The sequence below is a fragment of the Terrapene carolina genome, unplaced genomic scaffold (assembly GCF_002925995.2).
Source record: "Terrapene carolina triunguis isolate 2854851 unplaced genomic scaffold, T_m_triunguis-2.0 Scaffold96, whole genome shotgun sequence".
Lineage (NCBI taxonomy): Eukaryota > Metazoa > Chordata > Testudines > Emydidae > Terrapene > Terrapene triunguis.
Genome location: NW_020664447.1, coordinates 43,613,675 through 43,638,370, shown reverse-complemented (window position 1 = coordinate 43,638,370; position 24,696 = coordinate 43,613,675). Strand labels below are relative to the sequence as shown.

The following is a 24,696-nucleotide window of genomic DNA, read 5'->3' as shown; positions in this document are numbered from 1 at the left end:
GGGGGCTGCCCGAAGCCGGTAGCGCTTGGGCAGCTCGGCTCTTAAACAGAGCCGAAGAGTCAGGGGAGGAGCAGAGCAGCCGCGGGAGGGGAAGTGCCCGGCCGGCATTTTCCTGGATATGTTCGGCTTTTTAGCAATCCCCCCGGACGGGGGTTTGATTACCAAAAAGCCGGACATGTCCGGGAAAAACCGGACGTATGGTAACCCTATCCACTTTGTCAAGGTCATTTTGAATTCTAATCCTGGCTTCCAAAGTGTTTGCAAACCCTTCCAGCTCAGTGTCATCTGCAAATTTTATAAGCATACTCTCCATTCCATTATCCAAATCATTAATGAAGGAGACAAGCAACTGAACATGAGCTCCCAGCGCAATGCTGTGGCAAAAAGGGCTAATGTGATCCTTGGATGTATAAATGGAAGTAAGGAGTAGGAGCAGGAGGTGATTTTTACCTCTGTTTATGGCCTTGGTGAGATTGATACTAGACTACTGCATCCAGTTCTGGCATCCATATCTTAAAAGGGTGTTGAAAAATTGTAAAGGGCAAAGAAAAGAGCCACAAAAATTATGTGAGGGCTGGAGAAAAGGCCTGACATGAGAGAGTGAAAGAGCTCAATCTGTTTAGCTTATCCAAAAAACAAAAAAAAGTTGAGACATGACTTGATTACAGCGTATAAGTATCTTTTAAGTGGACAAAATACTGGTTACTGAAGGGCTCATTAATCTAGTAGAGAAAGGCAGAAAAAGAACCAACGGCTATGTCAAGACTGAATCCCAACTCTGTCACTCCGAGTGCAGAAGTGGGGCCCGCAAGGATTTTAAAAATTAATACTTGCCAGGCTTGCATTAAACTCCGAAGGTTACAGCTTTTCTCTGACCTTGGCTTGGTAAACGCTGCCACCACCCAAATGCAACAAAACCCCCTCTGAACCCAGGAAGGAGCACTTGGTAGCTGTGGCTACCAGCTAATCAAACAACATTCACAAACCTCTTAGGACACCAAAAACCCAATCCTGTTCTTAAAAAAGGCAAATTTTATTAAAAACAAAAAGAAAGGAAAAATATCTGGAACTTAGGCTTTTGCTAGATTTTAAAAGAGCAATTCCAAAAATCAAGCACCCAAAATAGCTTTCTTGGGGTTTCAGCTTAAAGGTTACAAGCAAACAAAAGCATCTGGGGTTAGCGCAGAGGGGTCCACTAGGGTGACCAGATGAGAGGAAGAAAATATCGGGACACATGGGGAGTGCCACCGGCGGAGCAAAAAAAACCCCGCAGTGCGAAATATCGGGACAAACTGCGTCCTGAGCACACATCAGTCGGGACGCAGGACAAACGCCCGCCTAAATATCGGGACAGTCCCTATTTTATCGGGACGTCTGGTCACCCTAGGGTCCACAAACCAATAAGAAATAACCCTAATCGCGTCTAGCTAAACATTCTGATCTACTTACACATTTGGAGTTCAGATAAGTAGTTCTAGGCATGATCTGATGATTTATGATCATACCTGGTTCAAACTTTACACAGCATTCCTGCTGCCCTGTCTCTTCAGTCCAGAGAGCAACAGACAAAGGGAAAGTTTCTTTCCCAATTTTAAAAAGTTCTACCTTCCCATTGGCTCTTTTGGTCAGGTGCCCACTTTTTTTTCTTTACCTGGGGGACTTTTTAACCTTTTACAGGTAAAGCAAGTAAAGAACAGCTACCAAGAGGGATTTTTCAGCTAACTGGCTGGCTGGATGTCCATCACAGGGAGCTATCCCCCCCTTTATTTATCACAGCCTGGAAGCTGAAGCCAGACACATTGACATTAGAAATTAGGCACAAAATTTTAACAGTGAGGGTGATCAACCATTGGAACAAATGGTCAAGGGAAGTGATGGATTCTCCAGCTTTTGATGTTTCCAAATCAAGCGTGGATGCCATTCCAGAAAACATTATTTTAGTCCAACACAAATTGTTACTTGGCTCAGTACCAGGGTAGCTGGATGAAATTCTATGGTTATATACAGGAGGTCAGACTAGATGACCTAATGGTCCTCTCTGACCTGAAAAACTCTGAATCTATGAAATGCTGCTATTGGCCCTTTGGCACATGCAACTTTATCAAAGTTTCCTCCTCCAGGTGGATGTTTGATGCAGTAGTTGGTTGTGTCAGGATTATAGACCATAAAAACCTCCTTAAGGAGAGGCATAATTTGGTGATGGCTGCAGCAATTTTATGCAGAAATTAATGAAGAAACTTCCCGCCTGTGCAAAATAGGGGTCTTAGCATACAAATCCTTAGGAATGCTTAAATACAGGGGTCACCAGTGATCAGCACTAGCAGCAGCACCAATTGCTCAAGTAAAGTATTTTTATTATAATATATTGAAACTTCTTTACTTATTTTACAGTTTTAGTGTCAAAGTGAGCAAATACTATGTCAATTGAGTACACATCATTTCTTTAATGGTGAACCATGCATCTTATTCTTTTCATTTGCAATTAAGTCTAATCACAGAAATAATCAAAAACTTGACACTCAGCTATTTCCATCAGAAATTTCTGGGTCTGATAGTAAATAAATTGGAAAAAAACAAGATGCATTTTTGTGGCTGCATCTCAAAATAGTCACTCATGTCTTCTCCAATACCATTTGCAGCAAAAAAGGAAATGTCCCTACCACAGAAAAATCCTTCACCTGCTTCTCTATAGTACTTTTCCATGTAACTTAAATATAACAATATTTAAAATAATGTTCAAATATTGATCAGTTCAACAGAAGTCAGCAACATTATTTGCATAAACAGTAGAGTTTATTTAAACAAAGGTGTTACTATTATAGGTACGAAGTTGCTGTTATACAACATTTTATATGTTTCCACAAACTTGGACAAATAGAGGTCTGGCATTTCTAGTTTGGAGTTTTGGAATTAAAAAGGAAAGGAGGTGCAGATATTCTAGCCACAGATAGAGTTCTCCAAATTCTTCTAAAGTGTACCAAGCCACATTGCTGTTGTACAAGTCCCATAGCAACACTGAAGACTGAATCAGCTAATTGTAGTATATAGGAATAGGGCAGTATTCCTTTAAGTGGTTCGTGAGTGCTTTAATGGTGTTCACTGTTTTCTATATTTTAAAAGCTATCAGAAACCACTCAGAACAGCAGTATGCATTAAGGTAGGCCTTGCATGTTTACATGTAGTTAATAAACAAGATTATTTGGGAGCTCACTGAGCTCAAGCCTTGTGTTCATTTTATATTTGTTGTGTAATAAGCAAAACAACAACAAATGCTTTTATATCTGTAACACAGTTAAACAAATGTTGATAAATTTAGCCATTTTTCCTCCTCTTAATTCATCTAACAACAAACCAATGTTCCTATAGACTTCTTCATTTTTAACTATCGTATAATTTCTGTGAAAACATTATAGCTGGATTTGCAACAAACTGATTGCATATGGCTTTTTGTTGATTTGTACATGCATTTTCTATGTTAACTGACAAAATAAAAACTGGGGTAATATATTTATCAGATCAGAAAGGAAGTGGCATAACATCTCTTCATAATGAAATAATGGTCACAGGGGGATGGGATGGCACATGGGGTGACCTAAGATGCATTATGTCATGTACAGTCTGTCAAAACCCTCTTCCGTATTTAAGCTCTATGTATAATATGGAAGTGGGACAGGACCTAACAGATGGCAGCATGCGCAGGAACAAAGCTTCAGATCGCAAGTAGTATGTCCCAGATCCTTCAGAACAGTCTGTTGGTTGCAGGGATTTGTCATTTGAGGTGACCCAAGACTTATTTTGTCATGTACAGACACTCAAATCTGAGCTCCTTATTTGATTATTTAATTAATAAATACGTAATTAGTATTTTAATTCTTTATCACATTCAAACACATTCATTTGACGACATTTCTAAAAATTGAGTCTTACATTGATATATTTTGAATAGATTTGGCCTTTGAATAAGAAACTGGGACCCATGAAAAAGGAGCTGGTACCACACCTAAGGACCTGGGAATAAGGAACCAATTTCATCCTTGTACTGGAGGAGAGAACCAACTGACCATGGCCTGCTATCAAGTAGAGTCGTATAATGAATAGCTTAGCACAAAGCGAGTCCTGGGATGTTAATTTTTGGTGGATAATTCACTACTCCACATTTCCCACCTTCAAAGCCCACCCTCTCCCTCCCCGCTTCTCCAAAACAGGAATGAATCTCCCTGGCATTTCACTGCAGATCAAAATAGACTGGAGGAAAAGGAGTGACTGAAAAACCTGTTGCCAAGGAGACCCACCTGTGTGTGCAGGGAGACTGGGGGAGGGAGCAACAGCTCATTAGTTCTTTACCAAAGAGAGTCAGGGACCCGGCAAGTCCAGCCAGGAGCAAGAGGGGAGGAAAGATGCTCAGCCCTCCATTCTTGGGCAAAGGAATGCTAGGCTGTGGTCCTAGAAGGCATGTTCTTAGACTGAGAAGAAGGTGGTTCTGAAACACTCCCTGCAGCTTCCAGCCCCTCCCCTAACTGCTTAATGTACATCCCAAGGGGCATGCCATGGCTGGGGAGTGAGTTCGGTACTCAGGAGAGCAGGGAGCAGCAGCAGCGTGAGCCATACACGCGGCAGGCGGGCTCTGCGCAAGCTTCCCCAGCTGCCAATGCACCTCTCAGACCTAACCTATGACCCCGACACCTCTCCTGAGCAGAGACTGACAGCCCTGCCGTCTGGCACACACACCATGAAGATTAGGCAAGATCTGGAAAATTAATTTCTATGGGAGACCTAAAATAAGACTTGATCCTGGTTGTGCAGAGGTGAAAGGCCAGAGCCCTCGTCCATCTTGTCACTGGATCCCCTAGCAAAATTGCTGGTGGCTCCAAACCAGTGAATGACAGAGGTGTTGCAGCTGTCAGATGGTGTGTTTCTCACCGAGTATCTGTGCTGTTTATCTGGTAAATAAAGAGAAGATGTACATCTGCTCCCTGCCAAGTGCAAGGGTGAGGAGCTGTTTACCAACCTAGGGCTCTGCTCAGCTTGGACGCAGCTGTGTCTGCTGGACCAAGCGGGAGTCCAATCAGGCAGCCCTCTGCCACTCTGCTGGGTGCAACTGGGATTGATGCTTAGGAGCCCATCTGTGTTCTCCTAATGAATCGCATGGGGACGGCCGGGGGCTATTCAATTTGTGCTCCATTAATTAAGAGTGTCTGCTATCAGGGGAGCCAGTGCTTCCTCCAGGGTTTGCATTAAACAGCCAGCGGGAAGGCACAAACTTTAATTTACCGCAACCCTGGCCAGCTCCTGCTAAAGCAACGGACTGTGGCTAATGCAGCCTGAATCTTTCAACCTACAAGCAAATGATAGCCACAGAGAAAACAGCTAATGCAATGGCACTCGTCCTGGGGCTGGGCAAGCATTCTGGCAGCAGCACTGGCATGCTAGGCTTAGACAGCCACCTCTGCCTTTTGTTCCCTGCCTCTGTGAAAAAATGATGTTCATTTGTTTATGGTCATGCTGTTCTTAGAGTACCCTCTGCTGGCCCTTCTGCTGAACAGCACCGAGATAAGATTCAACCCTCACTGGATTTCCATTTCACACAGTCTGACGTGAGTGTGATCACAAAGAAAAGACTATGGGGAGAAAGGGGAAAGGGCCAAAGGCATCCCAGAATGAAGACGAGGCAAAAGGACCTTCCAACCCAGCAGAAGGAAAATTAGGAAACGTTGCTTTATTTCCCGGTACAATTCTTCGGAGGAATCTCAGGTCATGGAGCTGAAGTCAACCTGTCTGGTGCAGTAAAAATGTGTAGTCTTACTTATCACTAAGGAAAAGGACTTCAGCACGATTCAGAGATTCTTTATAGAAATCCACCTTATGTCACTCTGGAGCCAATCTCTACTGGGGTGGCCATCTCAAAGCTGCGTGCTTCAGGACCTTTCTGTCAATCTAGGCATTTATACTTTGCCCATTGTCACAGAGAACTGGACACAGCAGAGGGACAAAGGCCAGGGGAACCTTTGGTGACTGGAGAGAAGGTACATTTGGCCCTGCATAGCAGGCTAACAACTGCTCCAGCACTAATGCTCCCAAACAACCCACACAGTTAAAAGGCATGTCAGTTCTTCAGTAGTTCGCATTTTTCCTCATGATCATATAATTTAAAGCCAGCCGGGATTAAGCTCTGGATAATACCCTGGGGCACAATCCTGCATCAATAGGGGGATGGGCCAGGTGACGCGGTTCATCTTTTCCATCTCTAAGGTCTATAGTTTTATGAACCAGCTTGTCCATTCCTTTGGGATGGGGCTGTTCCACACAATGAGGTGAGTGGTGAAAGAGGCAGTCAGGAAGAGGACTCCCTGTACCACTCCATACCCAAGGCAACCTGAGCAGTCACTATTGCAATGAAGACAGGCACTACCAAGAATGCCGTGAGGGCTGATTGCCAGCGAGGCTGAGCACCCAAAGCTCCCATTAACTTCAGTGGCAGCTGTGGATGGTCAGTCCCTCTGACAATCAGGGCTTATGGTTCACTCCATCACCACCTCCTTCACATGAACACCAATCAGCACCAAGGACCCCTCTCACCTTTATGTTGTGCTCACTCTCTGAATACTTATCAGTGTCTGATCGCTTCCTCTCCACTGTTCTCCTTTCATCCACCTGTAGGGATACAGAAGAGACACGATTCACGATTGTGCATGGACTCTAGAGTGAGGAACTAGTGCCAGGCCTTTGAGCAACTGTGCAAAACCAGAAGGGATTTCTCAGGAGACAAAAGGCGAACAGAAGATGCACTGAGTCAAATCGGCACTAGCAAGGGAAAACAGGGGGCATCAGGACACAAGGAGGACAACAGCAAAAGGGGACACATTCCCCGGTGATCTCTCTACTCCACCACGCTGCCAAAGAGGAAAGCTGATCTGGAGAAAGCTTAAAGCACCAAAAACCCGATCCTCAAAGGTATTTTAGTCGGGGTTAGGTGCCTAAATAGCCTTGAGGCTCTGTAGTGGAGTCAGGGAACCAATTGCAATCTGGTTAAATGTTGCTATGATAAAGTTGGGATGTCTTTCCCCTGGTTCTTGTTATGCAGACAGAAAGCAGAAGACCAGAAGTTCGAAGTGCAGGCAATGCGATGTTTATTGGGGTTAGTTTTCAGCAAACCTGTGTCCCATAACTTTGATGCCACAGAGCCTTGTTTTCCAGTGTTTCCCACTTCCCTCTTCTTAGCAGGCATAATTATATCTGTAATGCACACCTACAGTTCCACCCCTTACAACTTATGGTCATGTTCCATTTTGGGGGGGTCATAGGTCTGGGGTCTTTATTCCACTCCTTGTGTACCCCAGGGGAGGGGTAAGGAGTGAGGTTATGCTACAGTCAGGGGCAGGCATTTTTTTGGTCTTTTAGTGTTTTACCTTTCCCCCCAATCCCCCTTGCCCCTTCTGACTGGTTGCTTGACCTTGCCGTGAGATAAGGACTTGAGGCAGTTTTTAAGTGTGCATTTATATATTACACTTCCACCATGCCCAGTAACACTTTCACTGCTTTTATCTGTCCCCATTATACTAATAAACCCATTTGGCTTAGGCAAAAGCAACATATACAGTGTCTGTCTTTGTTCTTATTAAGGATCCCTTTGTTCACACATATTAGTTAGAAAGTATATATATTAAAAATCAAACAGGCAAGCAAAACTTAAAATACTATTTTAGATCAAACTACAGGCCTGGCACCTACATTGGCACTAGCACTCCTAACAGGATGTGCCCATGTCCCTGTATCCAGGCTAAAGACTTGAGAGTCCAGCTCTCTAACATACTTAGAGGGACACAATTAGGTCCCATCTACACTACCTTGAACTGTATTGTACCAGATCCCCAGACCGTTGCAGTGGAGATGGTGCCTTAGAGTTACCCTCCCCACTCTTAGTGAACCATGGACAAAGCATTAAGCAAATGAAATAGGCAGTTCTCTGGCCCACTGCAAGACTGATGCCATGTTCTGACAAGCAGTCAGCTATGGACAAGGCTGGCAAAGATCACAGGGGATCCCTCATGAACACTGATACAGGAGCCCTGGCACCCCTTCTTCGATCATGAAAACTCCACCCAGTTTAAGCCCTTCTTCAATGAAGGGCCTGAAGTCAGCTCTACCCGTGGGATACCTTTGGTGTTAAATTGATTTACTGCAACGAGCGTTATTCTCTATTGCATTGCCTCCACTGCCTGTTACTCTTTTGTTGCCATCTTGGGTGATTACAGATCACATCTATAGGGCCTTCCATCTCAGGGTGTCAAAGTGCTTTATGGGTAAATAAGACTAGCTTCACAGTCTCCCTATGAGATCACTGACCATTATCAGCAGAAACCAGGGGGCTGAAGCAGGGATAGGTTAAATGACTTGCCCAAGGGCACAAAGGAAGTCTGTGGCAGAGCTGGAATTGAATTCATGGCTCCTGACTCTCAGACTGTCTTTCTGGGGATGCAGTTCCTGCTGGTTCCTTTCAGTGTGACATTTTGTTTTTGTGGTGCCCTTCCACCCTCTTTGATCACTGGTTGTCACTTGCTCCAGCTGGCCCCAGAGCAGTCCTGAGGCTCCCCTACCCCTTTCCTTCCCCATACACTCTGCCCTCTCACTTGTGGACTGCAGTACTCGTGCTTTATTTTTAACTAGGAAGGCAGAAACGTGCCCTTCTCCAAAGCAAAGTGCAGTGTTACTTGCAAGAGACACCGATGGAGCAGCTGGTAACCTCTGGTAGGAGCACAAGCTTTTCCACATTGCTCCTTCACAACTCTAGCTTGGTAGTGAGACCCAGTGCTGTTTTCTGAAACCTACTCCAGGGACAATCAGAGCCTGGAAACTTCATGAAGTATAAACATACTGCTAGTACCACTTAGAGAGTACATTCTGTGGGGAGGCAGTAGGGTAGGGAATTGCATGACTTTCTTAATGCCTCCAGGCAGCAGCAGGGACATACTGCCTGGAGGTTGGGGGGGGGGGGGGGGGGGGGGGGAAGGGGAAGACTTTAAGAAAAAAAAAACAGGTGCAGTCACAGAATCAAGAGTGTACAGCTGTGTGTGTCACGCTCACAGAAGCTCATGACAGGAGCACAGTATACAGCAGAGGGAGGCTAGCACCCACTTTCCAGAGTAGCAGGGAGTGTGAAAACCATCGGCCCTCATGTGTCAATTTCTTTCAATGTTAATCTCTTGCGCCTTTCAAATAAAACAGGAAGGGCGGGCAGGAAAGAGACTGTGCTTGTCGAATGTGCCTCTCCTAGTCTCCCTACCCTTCAACTCCTCAGACCCCACTAGTATAAACAGCAATCACGTGAATGGCTGGGACAAGCTTAGGGCTTGTCTACACGGGGGGTTATTCCAGAATAAGGTAAGGTGTGAATTTAAAGCGCTGGAGCTATTCCAGAGCAAGAGTGTCCACATGGGGAGCTACTCTGGAACGCTCTACTGCTTTAAATCCACCCCCTGCCTTATTTCAGAATAACTTCCCCAGGTGGACAAGCACGGAACCCCTCGGGCTCAGGCAGGTAAAGACTCCTCACCTGTATCTGTTCTTTGCTATGAGACCCTGCCTGCTGCCTAACTGGGAATGGTACTGCATCCCCTCACTGGAGAATTACACAGACTGTGGGATCCCTGGATCACTGCCTCATTCTTACCAACCAGCGTTTGGAATGGAGAACTGCCAATGAGACGAAAAAGCAACTCCAGTAGGTGAACCACCAGCTGAAGAAACTGCAGCAAACCCCACTGGCCTGATGACGATGACACAGCCACAACATCCTGCTCTGTGTACTGCCCACAGGGGCTGCTGTATCCCTACTCGAGCTGCCTCTGCTGCCCACTGATTGCTGCTGCATCACATGATCTTCCGCACATTTTGCTGCCAAATGACACAGCATTTATCACTGCTGTCACCTCCAGTTTTGTAACCATACATGGCCGCCTAGGGGCTGACTGCACAAATTCCATGCGGATCCAGCAACTTGTTATTTTGCAGCAGGGAGACCAACAACCCCCTCGGGAGTGGCACAGCATTGGAAAGGCAAAATCATAGCTAAGGGATTTCCAAAATTGCACCCAACCCTCCCCCTATCGGAATGTTACTGGAAAGGCGCATATGGGCCCCAAGGCCATCAGCTCACCTGAGCTTTGCACATCAACGGAAAACAAAAATACAAAGAGCAAATTCACAGCACAAACAGCTTGGAAATGATAACTCTGTGAAGTCAGGTCAGAGCTGAAAACAGGAATCTTATTCTGGCTAGTTGCTTAGTGCGATTTTTAGCCAAATATCAAAACTCTTAGATGCCATAAAGGGTATTACTGAAACAAGGCAAAGGGTGATGAGGAATTAATCAAAATGTTGAAACTATAGGGCCTGATTCTGCTTTCATTACGCTGGTGAAAATCATGTGGCATTCCAGTGAATCTATCTTGCCAAGTTTCTATAGCACATAGCATCGGGAGCACCTTAACTGAAATTACTTGGAGTTACACGGCACAATCAGGGCAAATGGGATCAGAATTGGCTAACAGAGTTTAAAAGGACGCTCAGAAATAACATTAGGAAGGTGTTGCGTGTGCTGTTGTGGAAAAGACTCTGCTCCCAGAGAAGCCATCCCAGGGGGCAGTATGGTGAGAGAGGAGGTTAGCTAGTTAGAGTACTGTGTGAATACTCACTTAGTGCTGACAGAGTTATTTCAGTATCAGGGCTCTGATTCAAGAAGCCCTGAGCATCTGGGGACACAGCAATGATCTGCAGTCTACATTTCTGGTGTTGCACAGGATCTACCACCTATGGCCAGATTAAGGCATAGGCATCCCATTGGCCTTACACTTAGCACACCAGTTCCCAAACTCACATGACGAGATCAGAATCTCAGCTTTCAGGTTTTCAAAATGATGTTTCTATCTCTCAGGGATGCAAGGCGAAACTTGAAAATGTGCCCCAAGTGTAACTGATGCCTGCCTGAGTCTGCAGACAGCTTGAACCTGTAGCTCCAAGAGATGTGAACTGCCCCACTCATCTTAAATGAAACCTGCTGCCAACCCAAGGAGGGACAGCACTACAACATTGTGGGGGAGGGGCATGAGAGGCCCATATGCGTGGTGCCTAAAGCCCCAGACTGCCTTAATTCAACCTTGCCACCATCACCACCTCTGTCTGACCACTCTAGCATGAAAGCTTCCCATGCTGCCAAACCTTTTCCTTTGACTTAGCGCCAAACATGATCATGCAAGTCCAGCCACAGAGAGGGCATTTGCATGTCCTTGGATGCAATAAAAACTCTGGCCAGCATCTTCTGTGTGCTACCAACACTTGGCACTGACATAACACTTTATTTTAAAAGCACTGTATGAACCTTAACTCCCTGCTCCACACAATGCCCCTATGAGGTGAATAATGTTATTGCCCTTCGACACATGGGGACACTGAGGCACAGAAAGGTTAACACTCAACAGCGAGACAATCACTGCACCAGGATCAGAAACCCCTGCGCTCAAGCCTGGATCTGTGTTCCCAGCCCTTTGCTCAGGTCACCAGATCATGCTGCCTCTCAAGCCTTTGCCCCAAGTAGGAATTGTCACATAGATGTTGATGGCAGCATTGGTGTTTCTGAGGGTGGGCTTTCAGAAGAAATGCTGTTCTCTGGAGGAAGGGAGAGGAGGGAGGGTCATGTGTCTGCTCCTTTCTAGGAGCCCAGTTCTGCCAAAAGATCTGCATGCTTGAACTTCGCTCCTTCACAGAGTCCAATTGACTTCAGTGGGACCCCCTTGCAGGAGGAAGTGGACGGGCAGCTGAAGGACCATGCCCTAGGTTTGTTTGGGATCTTTCAAGCTAGTATTACTCGAGAAGCCTTGTTTTCAAATGCTGCCACTGACAAAGTAAATGCAAATCCCACACTTGGTAAGATCCTCACAGGTAGGTAAGATTAAATGAGTTCATTTTGGGATCTAGACCATCTCATTGAATTTTTATTTTCAAAATGAAGATGATAAATCACATGACTCAATCAAGCAGATGCCATCTGCAGATCCTGATTGGAGGAGATACATTAGTATGGTTTCTCTTTAGGGTCAGATTCGCTACCCTTACTTCACAGGTAGTCCCACTGAAATGAATGGGAGTGACTGCAGAGGAAGGTGCTAGTCCATGTAAGTAAAAGCAGCAGACCCTAGTTATGTGGGGCTAGATTTCCAAGTGCTCAGCACCCACAACTGGAGCCATATTTTCAAAAAAGCTCAGTGTATTGGGTGAATTATTTTTTCTGACCACCTACTGTGATGCCCATATGGGAGCTGAGTTCTTTAGAAAACCACATCCACAGTGTCAAATGGAACACTTTCCCTCTCCTTCTCTTTTTGGCAGTGGGTTTCTCTCTATTGTGGGGAGGGGTGACATATATTCTGACACGTATAGCTGAGCCGGTGAGGGCGGTTCGTCCATCTCCAGACTGGAAATGGCTTCACTTGTGATGTATCACCTAGGGAAACATTATTAATAAATAGGCAATGTAAAACTCCCAGAAGCCACATACCTACCTGTCTGTTTGCAAGATGTAAGATGTTAATTAACGAGCGTGGTCCAGTGGTTCCGGTATGCCGGCTCACAGCTCTAATGCATAAAATGATTCTCCTGAAACATAGCCTTGAAAAATGCCAGAGCATGGAGGGGCCTCTTAGGAAAACTGCGACCAAACACACAGCCAGTGAGACTTGCCCTCAGCCCTACTGACAATAATCAGAATCCTGCAACCAGGGGAAAGTCACGGATACAGACAGCAAGGGGAGGGGAAAACATGGCTGCTCTTTAGCTCCTACAAAAGCTGGGGGAATTGATTTTATCAGTTTCTGTGGGAGTGGAAGCCATGTTTGATTTCAGTTCTGTCTCTGCACACAGGGTGAAGCAGAGTTGGATTCTCAAAGTTTCCAGGGACAAAGGGATCCACTCCCCCAAGCAGGCCAGATCATGTTCCATTGTGGAAACATCTGCACAGGGATCAGGAACTCTGATGTCCACACTGAGCTCAGGCATATGCTTGAAGCACAGGGCCAGCTGCATGGAGTCCCAGTGCTTCTTCATGGGCTCTAGGTCCCCTACTCCAGCTCCCCAGTGCTCCAGCTCAGAGGGGCAGAGAGTGTTCTGTAGGAACAGGACTATGGCTTCTGGCTCTAATTTTTCTCTGTTGTTTCTGCTGGATGCAGGAAATGAAGGTATGGGAAATGTGGGTCCTCCACAGCCAGTTCCCAAGCCCTCACCACTTGGGTATCCCCAGACACCATAGAGAGCTTTCTGTGAGGGCTGAGGGAACACAGGACTGCTGCCATGGAGGTAGCTGATTTCGCCTTCTGTATGGCGGGGAGAATTGCATGCAGCGTCCGTTCCATGCACAGATCCTGAGGGTGGGATCCAGTCCTATACATTTTCTAAACTGTGGGCTCTTAGGCAGTTGCCATGGTAAAGCCACTTACCCCACCACCAGAAATCTTGTACTTCAGCTCCAGATTGCGGCTGATGAAAAATCGTGGGAGCCATGTCCACCTCCAGACCACAGGTGGGCACTGGCATGCTCAGCCTTCCCATGCTGCTGCCCCATTCTCAGGCTGACAGGCACAGCACCACCTCACTCATCACCCAGAAGGGAAGAGCATATTAGTGTCCGATTGGCTTTTGGTGGGTTCCCCGGCTGCAACCTGTCAGTGAGAGCAGCAGCGTGGGGAGTCCAAGATGGAGAGCCTGTGGTCTGTCATGGCAACAGTGAGTGGGAGTGAAAGGTTTATGAATGTGGCTTCTCAATTTTATGCCATCACTTCTAAGTTGGAGCCTGTGGTCTAGTTAGCTCTGTAAGTGTTCTGCCTTTTCTTTCTGAGTGCTGCACCTTTAAATGTCTAAGAACTCTACTGTCTGCAGAGCCAGGCAGACATTTTGAGAGGCAGAGCTGCTGCAGCCTACTAGGGAGGAGACATGATCACACCGTGCTCTCTCATGGAGACTTTACTTTTGTACTTTCGTGGTTTGTTATTCTAAAAGACAACGTGATTCTGCATGAAAGGTACTGATTGGTCTTTGTTTAAGGGAAAACTTACAAGAGATGAAGATTTCTGCTGTGCTACATGTGGCCCAGAGGGGTTCTTGGCTGACAACCCCACGGCTCTCTGGGAGGAGAGACAAGGTAAGCACTTTACCCATACTGATTCTTAAAATGTAGGATACAACCCTGTGATACGTTGGGTAAGGTTCTAGTCACCTGCTCAATCCAGCAAAATGTCAACAGGCTTCATTCAAACTCGCTTCTAAAAGAGAGCCTGGAGATCTGAAAGCAACTCCCACACCACAGCCACCAGAGAAAGGAAAAGGACCAAGTGTCTGGATAGCTCAAGAGGGGGTGTCAAAGCTGTTGAGCCATCCACAGGGCATTCTAGACAGTCCAAGCCACCCCACACAGCGCTGCATCTGTCTGAGGGAGGGAGACCCTGGGTGTTAGATAAATTCATTCCTTGCTCACTCTTTGTGAGTGTGCAAGAGAGTGAGGGAGGAGAGCATGTGTAGCCAGGGCTGAGCGAATGTGGAAATTGTTAGCCTGGACAGACTGGATGGCTCAGGACAAGGGGATACGGAAGAGAAGGGGAGGGCCTTTTGCTTATAGGTCATCATTCCCAATCTAGATGAGGCTGGTAACTGCTGGCAGTAATCACCATCTGTTCAGCCACCTGTATATTGAGACGGCAGCTCAGTTCAGTTCCTTGTGGACAGGCATTCACACCACAAAAACCACCATCACAATTGGTGTGGATTAGCACCCTTGCTAGCAATCTCAGTAAAAAGCCCTGGACTGAATGGGAATAGAAGCAGAATTACCCTCTTGTCCCTTAGGGTGGTCCATCCCCAGGTTGAGATACAGTGGTAGGAAGCTTCCTATGAAGAGACTGAGTGTCTGCAGAAGCATCTGGAAATGAAATGGAAGAGCCAACTTAGTTGCCTCCACTACTGACTGCTTCTGCATAGGAGAAAAAGGGGGGAAAGAAACAGTCTACTTCTCAAGGACTAGAGCCAGCAGTAAGTGTGGCGGTACCAGCCATCCCCCAGAAGCTGCCAGTGGAACAGAAGAGAAGGGAACCAAGGACAAGATTGTCCTGCAGAATGTGCCAGGGAGCAGGGAGACCACATGGCAGGCCAGCATGGGCAACAGCATAAAAGCAAGGGACCAGGGCTGTGGCAGTTGGTGCAGGGGACTAGGAAGACTGGGCAGGAGGGAAGCATGTGCAAGGGAAGAAGAGGAGAGAAAGGAATATAATCGGTGGGAGGGGGTGATGGTGTGTATGATATTTTTCAAAAAGCACAAATCACATAATCATAGACTCTTAGAAATGTAGGGAATGCACGGCAGACAGTTACAAATACCTACATGCGCTGGTGGTACAGAGAACGCCACTGCAGCACGAGTCACAGAGATGGCGTGCATTCATGAATGGGATTCAAACTGGCAAGTCTGGCAGGGAGGTGGGTGCATGTGATTGCCAGTAAGCTGGCAGGAAGTTCTGCGTTATTGCCAGTGGCGGGGAGATGGGTCCAGGTGACGTAAATGGGACAAGAGAGGGGGTCCACGTGATTGAGTGGAAGAGAAGGTGCGCCTTACCATGGGGTGGAAGGTTGTCTATATGATCCTAGATGGGACAAGAGGTGTCTGTGAGTCAGTCTCTCTGTTAATGCGTGATGGATCGAGCACTCCTGCCGCATCAGAAATAGTGCAGTTTTGGGCTAAAAAGTCTTCTATAGAGAGTTTCATATCAAAGAATCATCTCAGTAATTTAGTACAACACATTTCTTTTCCACCTTTGCTAGGGCAATACTATCCAGAGACAGAAATGCTGCCCAAAGTGAGTTTAGGAATGCCAGAAGCTCCCAGATATCATCTCAGTGCAAACCTTGCATTGATCTCAGTAGGAGCAGGATTAGGCCCTAAATAGAAAGGGGACCCTCCTTCTTTACCACCCTCTAGCTCTGGGCGTCCCCCTCTTTTAATGTGAACAATTCTCCCTTGTGTGAGGAGTAGGGAAAGTTGGGAGCTCTGTCACACTCAAATTAAAACAAAAGCTCTTTATAGCAAAAAGCACTGTTTAAAACGCTTCAGCAATCCCAATATCTATTTCATGCTGTGAGGTGGAGCGGCTCCCGGGCACGAGGACAAATGACATGGTGTTATGGAAACGCAAAGGCAGGCACTGCCCGTGAGAGCCAAGCGACTCTGCCAGCCGTGCTTACCAACTCTCCCAGCGTGATTTACAATCTCAATTTCATTGTCTCTTTCTTTGTGCTCCCTGCTGTCCTGTCAACCATTCTACACCCCGAGCTGTGCAGGTGAAAAGGAACAGACCTGCCCATCTTACTGTGTAAAACCCTCCCATGCCCCCACTCATGGCATGCAGCACAGTATCGACAGCACAGAGACAAGCTTTCTTCCTGCGGATACCACGCTGAGAAGAGGGCAGAGTGCAAGAGCTGCTGCTGAATCAGTGCCTCCTGAAAAGGCGGATTGAATTGTGCAGTGCTTGAGTTAATTGCCCCCCTGCATCAGCAGAATGTAGCCAAAGCTCTGTCAATCTCAGGCTGCTAGAGCCAGTTCAAAGCTACATTTAATCTCCACTAGAGAACACAAATAATGCAGCTGCCCCTTCAAGCACAGAGCCAGCCCTGTGCCTCCCGCCTGGGCTGTGTGGTACAGGAGGACGTAGTGTTTCTAAAGGCTAGAAACAGGGACTGCCAATCAGGATTCTCTTCTCTCTCCCTGAGGTAGTTAAACCATCCCCATTAGTATAGGATCTGAGCACCTCACAGTCTGTGATGTATTTATCATCACAATGCTCCTGTGAGGTAGGGAAGTGCTATTATCCCCAACTTACTGACAGAGACTAGGACAGAGAGAGAAAATAACTCGCCTGGGATCACCCAAGAAGTCTGTGGGGGAGCAGGGAATTGAAGGCAAATCTCCTGAGTTCCAGACTAGCACCCTAGACATTGGAGCCTGATTATACCACAGACTTTCTCTGTGGCTTTGGACAAGCCACTGAACCTTTCTGTGCTTCAGTTTCCCCATCTGTAAAATGGGTTAATGTACTTATTCACCGCTGTGAACTGCTCTGAGATCGTCAAACCAAAAAATATTAATGAATCCATTCCTATGTTCTTACTATTAATTAGCCTGATGCACACCAGTGCTCTCAGGAGGGAGGTTAATCGGCGGCAGAGTGGGAGAGACAGATGTATTTGTCTTTGGCTTTTCGGAGTCCTGTCAGCACTAGGGGGTAAATGGATGTAAATGGATGCATTGCTGACAATGCTCCCTCCCAAATCTGTATCAGAAATGACTGAAGTGACAGTGTAAGCTGGACAAAACCATTTCAGAAAATGTTTCTAGGTGCAACAAGTGCAAGCTGAACTGAAGGTGGACAAGGGGCAGCTGTCATTTTAGGCTCCATCTGCACTGCATCTCTAACTGAGTCTAGTTACCACATGTTTAACATCTGTAGCATAGTGAGGAACTTACGCACATCCCACAGACAGGGCTTGGTGAGGTCCCATCGACACTATACACTTTAACCATGCTGTATCCAAATCCGTGACTCACTGGTTGTAGGCTGCTTGTGGCTGAGTATTGCTTATCATGCAGTCGTCTCAGTAGTACCTTGTGTTCCCTTTGGGTATGTCTACACTGCAATTAGACACCCATAGCTAGCCCGTGCCAGCTGACACGGGCTCACAGGGCGTGGGCTGTGGGGCTGTTTAATTGCAGTGTGGACTTCTGGGCTTGGGCTGGAGCCTGGGCTCTAGGACCCTGCGAGGTGGGAGGGTCCCAGAACTCAGGCTCCAGCCTGAGCCCAGAAGTCTACACTGCAACTAAACAGCCCTGCAGCCCGAGTCAACTGGCACGGGCCAGCTGTGGGTTTTTAACTGCAGTGTAGACACACCCTCTGTCTGTTGTAGCAATCCGTTATCTCATCTCATACTTAGGGCTTGTCTACATGGCCCTGCAATTTGGACTACTACAGGGGTGAGAATTGCTGTGCCCAAAAGAGTGCTGTGCTGTAACTGCCCTGTGGGGATGCTGCTGGTGTGAACTAATAGGTACTTAGTTCACATTAACATAGTCCTGTTTGAAGAGGACTACATTAATGCAAACTAGGGACCTTTTAGTTCGTGCTAGCAGCATCCATACAGGGCAGTTGCAGCACAGCACTTTGGTGCGTGCGGCAAGTCACACGTCCATATTCTACACCATGCTGCAGTACACACATAGCCTTATGTTCTAAGCTCTCTGCGACAGGAACCATCTCTTTGTGATATGTCAGTATAGGGTCCAGCACAATGGGCCTTGGCCTCCGGGTGCTACCACGTTGCAAATCAAATAATAATTAACAAGGTAGAGGAGACAGTATTATATTTCCCAATAGGTGGGCGAATCTCATGAGGCGAATTGGAATGTAGAATATTGAGGTACAACTAATAACTATTGGAAATTAGGGTTTCAGAGGTCAGCTCAATCACCTTTTTTATATTATGGCTGCTTTAACAACTAGTCAATCTACAAAAACATTTTAAAAACCCTATAACTAAACTGAGCTCAAGGTGTGAGAATCTAGTGTCCAGTGGTTTCTTTTAGGACCTTTGTTTTCTCAGTTCCACTCTGCCTTCTCTGAGAGTCAGAATGGTAGCTCCTTGTTTGCTTGCTGGCTGAGTGACTGGGTGTTTTTTAGCGTATCCAGGGACATCTCCTAAAGAGCATGGTTCTTTGTACAGGGGCAGGATGCCTGTCTCAGGAAGTAACTCTGAGAACTCTCTGCCTGGGGAGAGAGTGAAGCTCTTTGTACCGACAGCAGGAGGGGAGCTGCCTCTGTACTCTCTGCCAGTAATAAAGAGAGGTGGCTTTGTTGTTAAAGTGAGCTCATGCCAGTGTCATTAGTTCAGGACTCAGCCTGCCTGCACTAACCCACCAATAAGGAGACGGTGAAATCATACAACATTCTTAATTCTTCCTTTTCATTGCCTTCAGACTCTTAAACGCTGCTTAGTGATGGACTTCTTGCTTCTGTACACTAGGTGCAGTATTTAGACTCTTTTATATTAAGCTCCAGTTTGGTTTTTTCTGCACCCATCCTATGCATTTGACACTTTGCTGCTGCACAGCGAAGCTGTGAATGTGACCAAAGGACTTTGTGGAATTCTTCTCAGAGTGGATAATGGCACCCACTTTGTCATTTCTCATGGCCACCCCTTCGTGCGCACATGTCCACCAGAACGCAGGAGTGCAAGTTCTCTCTCCTTCCCTACCCAGAACACTTGCTTCAATTTCAAAATTCAAAGATGAACACTGGTGTCGGAGGAGGACAGCACAGGCTGAGTGTTTGCAGAGAAGCATTTATTGGGGATTATCTGGATTAAATTTTGACAAAGTCCACTGAATACACTGTGGCCATTTGCAAATGGAGAATAGGAGGCAGTGACAGGGAAATGTTGGCTCCTCTCCCTGGGATACCCAGTTAGCTAAGTTAATTGGGAACATTGTCTTTAAAGTGTGGTAGAACAGTGTGATCAGAAAGTTATTTGAGGGGTGGGAAAGCCAAGCGTTTTGGGCTATTATGGACTCTCTCCTGAGTCTGCCTGAAAACTGAGTTGCAGCATATATTTACATTTTGGAGGAGGAGAATTTGAAGGCAGGCTCTCTTTATAAAGCAGCAATGATCCCTACTAAGCATGCCCCCAAAAATTCCTATTAATTTTCTAAGTGTCCTCTGTTTAGCTTTAACTATGGCAAAGTGTAGCTTGCAGGTAGCAGGTAGGGCACTGAATGGGGAGGAGATAGGGCATTGTGAATGCAGCTCCCTTTTCTCAAACGTTAGGGCTCTGATTATTAGATCTGCAGGAGATACACTTCGGGCAGGAATAGGGGGAGAGGAAAGATGGCTTTTACCAATCCCCGTGGCATAAGATAGAGCAGCCTTGAGGTTGCTCTAATATATACATTGGTTTTCAATGACTCCAAGGGCTGTTTGAGCAGGCAAGAATAGCCACAGCACACTGGTGCACAGACTACATCCCCTATCCCCCAAACATGCCCTGACAATTCCCCTTTGGCAGGGGCTGTGTTGTAGAACTATTACACTAGCTCTGTGCTACCATGGAAACTTCCTGCGCTGCTGAGTATTCAATGGTAGCTCAATCTGCTGACTTATCTGCTTCTTTATGACACTCAGTGTAAAGCGACCATAGGGAAACATATAGTAGGGTCCTGTATCTCTAGTCAAACTCTCAGTGGGGAGGAGAAAAATCTGGAGAATACCCTAGGCAATTTGCAGCACACTTTGGCTGCAGTCCCACTGAGGGAAATTGCATTAGTCCTTTGACCTTTATGTACAACCTTGTTTTGTGTATTTTAGCTTTATGTTTTCTCTTGTTATGTTTCATGATCCTGAGCACTGGGTGTCGGAGGCACACTCTTGCTTGGCTGAGTATTCTCTTGTATGGAAATTCATCATTTTTGTGAGGAAGGAGTTTGCAATAGAGTATTTGGTCCGTGTTTCCAAAACCTAAAAGGTTCAACAAAATCATCAAATGGGTTGCCCCATGGGTGACATCAGTTAGTTTTGGACATGGATATTGCCCACCCCAATTAACTTTTAAATTGTACTGTCTGTGTAATCAAGCGTGGACTCACCCCTGTGGCGCCTCCTGCTGGTCATCTCGGGAATTAGCTCACCAGCATCCAGAGCGCCCTCTGCAGGCCAGGTGTCCCTCCTGTTGTTGGCCCCCGTGTCCCTCCTGGACCCCGGTGCCCTTGGCTTAGGTGCTGCCCCCCTGGCAGTACCCCACTCTCTCTCTGGGTCTCCCCACCCAGGGGAACCCCCACCCCTTATCCCAATGTCACCTCAGTCGTGGCTACTGCCAGTCACCACCTACCCCCCGTGCCCTGGGGCAGACTGCAGTCTATCAGCCAATCATCACCAGCAACAAGGGGTTTGGACTGGCTGCCTTTACTCACCCTCAGGTTGCCCCTCTGCAACCCCAATACCTATATGGGCCTAGGACCAGGCCCTGCAGCCTGGGGAGTTGCTGGCCTAGGGCTTCCCAGCCCCCAAGGCCTTTCCCCAGCCCTGCCTCACTCTAGGTCCCCAGGTGAGCACCCTGCAGCCAGGCCTATCTCTCTCTCCTGTCAGAGGGAGACTCCTCTGCTTCTGGCTACCCTGGCCTTCTTATAAGACTGAGTTGCTCAGCTGGGGCACGGCCCCAGCTGCAGCCACTTCCCCAATCAGGCGGGGTTTTGCTCCTTTACTCAGCCCCAGCCCTCTGCAGGGCTTTTCCAACCCCTTCAGGGCTGGAGCGGGCGTTCACTCCGCTACAGTCTGGGATAGGGCTCTTTGACCGTATCCTACACCATGGCCCTGGGTGGAAAGCTGGCTTTAGGTGTCCATGAGGCCTGTGGCTCTAAATGATGATAACTTCTGCATTCTTTCCTTCTTAAATGCAAGGCAAGTACATGGCAATGCCTACCCCTCCCCTTGTTCCCCCCAAAGAAGCATCATATGAGATTCCTTTGGGGAGCATGTTGAAGAATCTGCTGAGGTAAAAACTGAACAAGTCTGGAGATAGCTAGGATCACAGAGAAGGGAACGTGGATCAGGTCCTATGGCCTTGTCTCCTGAGCTAGGATAGCCAGACAGCTTTAGCCCTGATAACTCCCACACTACTAAAAAAACATTATCTCCAACTGACCTGCTGCTGGAATGCGTTCACGGCTAGAACCTTTCCCCCTCTGCTCCTCTAGCCCAATAGCGTTGGTGGAGTTCCAGTCCTTATGACACAGACTCTTGGAATGCACTCACTTTTTCCTTGTTGTCCATGGTGATGGCAATCTGCATCCGTCTCCCTCTGCGGAAAGGTACCAGGTGGTCCACCTCTTCCTCGCTCAGGTCTGGGTCCCCACCTTGACTCAGGAGGCCATCTGAACTCCGTTTCTCACTGACAATCCGCTTCCCCTGGAAACAACAGAGCAAGAGCAACATACACATAATGACACAAAATTTAGAAGCATCCCCCTCCCTGTATCAGCCTCTCACTATAATGATAGACACAGAGGAGCTGGTGGTGAATTTAGGAATTGGCATAACAGAACAGATCAATGGTCCATCCAGTCCAGTCCAGCCTCCAAGCTCTGAAAGTGGCAAATATTGGGAACTTCAGAGGAAAATGTAAAGTTCACATAAATCCACTTGGCTTATTGTGTACAACTATCCAATGAGGAACATTTCTTCTTGTCTTCATTGCTCCAAAACTTGAGTATTGATTGACAGCCTTTATCATTTTTATTTTACAGTGAATTATAGTCAGGTGTTGCTAGCTGTATTCTCTTTTGACGCTTACTAAGATATTTGCCTCCATAAAATCCAAGGGTTAAAATGGGGGAGGGGGAGTCGGAGTAGTGATACTCCCCTAAGCCCACGCACAAACCATGCCCTTGTCACCTGAGACTCTGTGATCTTCATTGTCCCAATATCATTGTCCCTCTCCTTTCTTGAATGATTTGATCAACAGTAGAACAATTGAATTACTGATCAAATAGTGAAATAGTTGACAATGTTGACATTTAAACTCTTGTCATGAGCTTCAGATGACATAGGCAGTTTACACCTTTCAGAGTTATTGCTTCAGGCTGTCTGCTGATTCAGAAACACTTCGCTGCATCTGTTTACATCTGGTTTTTATTCTGATTATTATCTTCACAGTCAATTCTCATCTTACAGGAAAGGGTAAATTGGAGAATTTGACAGGTCATTTTTATACTAGTCAGTATTCTATAGATAGCTCTGTCATATCTCTTCTTAGTTTTCTTCTTTCCAAATCATTTCTAGAGTAAAATTTTCAAAAGCATGTAAGTGACTTAGGAGCCTGAATAATGGTACTTATGCTCTTAAATCACATAGGTACTTTTGAAAATGTTACCCTATGTCTCCTTATTCTCTCTTCATGTGCCGTCCTTCGCTCGCCTCTAACAGTGCTGTGCAGAACTCGGCTGTTTCATTTCACAAGGGGTGGTGCATGTTCTTCACTGTCAATCTGTGGGGTTTCACTCACATCTGAGTGAACTTGGTGAATTAACCCAAAATTTCAAAACAAAATGTAGTTGAAATTAGAGAGCTCCTTTATAACAGCAAATTTCATATGATTTGCATGTAAAACCTTAACTGGACCCAGGTTTGTTCAAAAAGTTTGCAAACCTCAGCAGTGCTGTCATTGAATTTGTAATGACACCTGAAACCAAACATGTTTCACTGTAGCCTTATCAATACTAGTTTCTGCCAGAGGTTCAGCTGAACAGGTGTTAGCCCCATGCCCAAGTGCAGACAAGGATCCTTCAGCCAGACCAATTTTTCTCAACTGTTTCAATGAAGCCATTCAGCATGTTTTACTAACACGTGGTAAAAGTTCTGGAAGCTCTCAGAGCCTTTTTCTACATCAGGGGTTTATTCTCCTCTTGCTTACACTGGTTTAACCCTGCATACCTCCATTAACTTCATAGGAGTTACTCTTGATTTACACTGGTATAAGTGAGAAGAGAATCAGGGCTGGTTCTAATATCCAGAGCCTGTTCTAACGGTGGTGGGAATTTTTTGTAAAATTTCCTAGTGTAGACACAGCTTTAGTTGCAAGTTTCATAGCAAACATTCACGCAGTTGTAGCCTCTAATCATTTTTGTTGCCTTTCTTGGGATTTTTTCTATTTCTGCTGTATCCTTTTTGAGATGAGATAATTGAAAACAAATATTGTATACAAGGTGAGGCTCCGCCATCAGTCAGTTGAACATCATTCTAATAGTTTCTGCATTGTTCTCTATCCCCATGTCAACACAGCCTAACATTTGATGTGCTAGTTTGACGGTTGCTGTGAATTGAGTGGATGTCTTCAGTGAGCCATCCCCAGGGATGGCCAGATCAACGATAAAGAGTGGTCCAGGAGGCAAATTAGCAATCAATGTTACCCAAAGAGTCACAGTAGCGTGAATTCATTGTTTCATTTACTATAGTACTATACAGTATATTCATATTTAAACAGTATGATAGGGAAATATATATATATATATATATATATATATATATTCTCACAGCAAAATGACTGACCAAGTATTATTATTTTATCAACTACAATTGGTTAATAACATAGTAAAAGCATCCTGATTAATTATTAACCAATCTAAGTTATTAACCAAAGCACACAGTATTTTAATATCATGTGCTGCAAAGAGGCGCGTTAAAGAGCGGCTTGCAAGCATCAATCTGAGTATCCCAGGTCTAGATCTTTTTCATAAGAGGTTAAAATTAATTCAGAATCCAATTTGACAGTCAAAAGAACAAGCAGTCATTTTAATGCACAATGCAAACTGTCTTGGAGGCCATTGCAGTCAGATATCCAGGGTCAGGTTAACTATTGAGCCTAGGAGAACTGAATGCTGTAGAGATCTCCATCCTCACAAATTATATAAACTGTGTTAAAGGCTTTCGTAAGTCCTGTGTATTGGCTGGTTGATGGCCATTCTGATATCTTGGCAGAGCTCCACAGACAGGAACTTACTTGGGTCTATTAGGGTATGTCTACACTACAGGATTAATCCGAATTTAGATAATTCGAATTTGGGAA

General features: G+C 46.0%; 1 protein-coding gene across 1 annotated transcript in view; it reads right to left on the bottom strand.

The window, feature by feature from the left end:
• CCDC9B (coiled-coil domain containing 9B) overlaps positions 1 to 24,696 on the bottom strand; it is a 102,261-nt gene that overhangs the window by 44,479 nt on the left and 33,086 nt on the right. Inside the window, exons 5-6 of the mRNA XM_026651262.2 lie at positions 21,888 to 22,040; positions 6,577 to 6,651 (exon numbers count right to left, since the gene is read on the bottom strand). Coding sequence (XP_026507047.2) covers positions 6,577 to 6,651; positions 21,888 to 22,040 — 228 coding nt within the window. The remainder of the gene's footprint in view (positions 1 to 6,576; positions 6,652 to 21,887; positions 22,041 to 24,696) is intronic.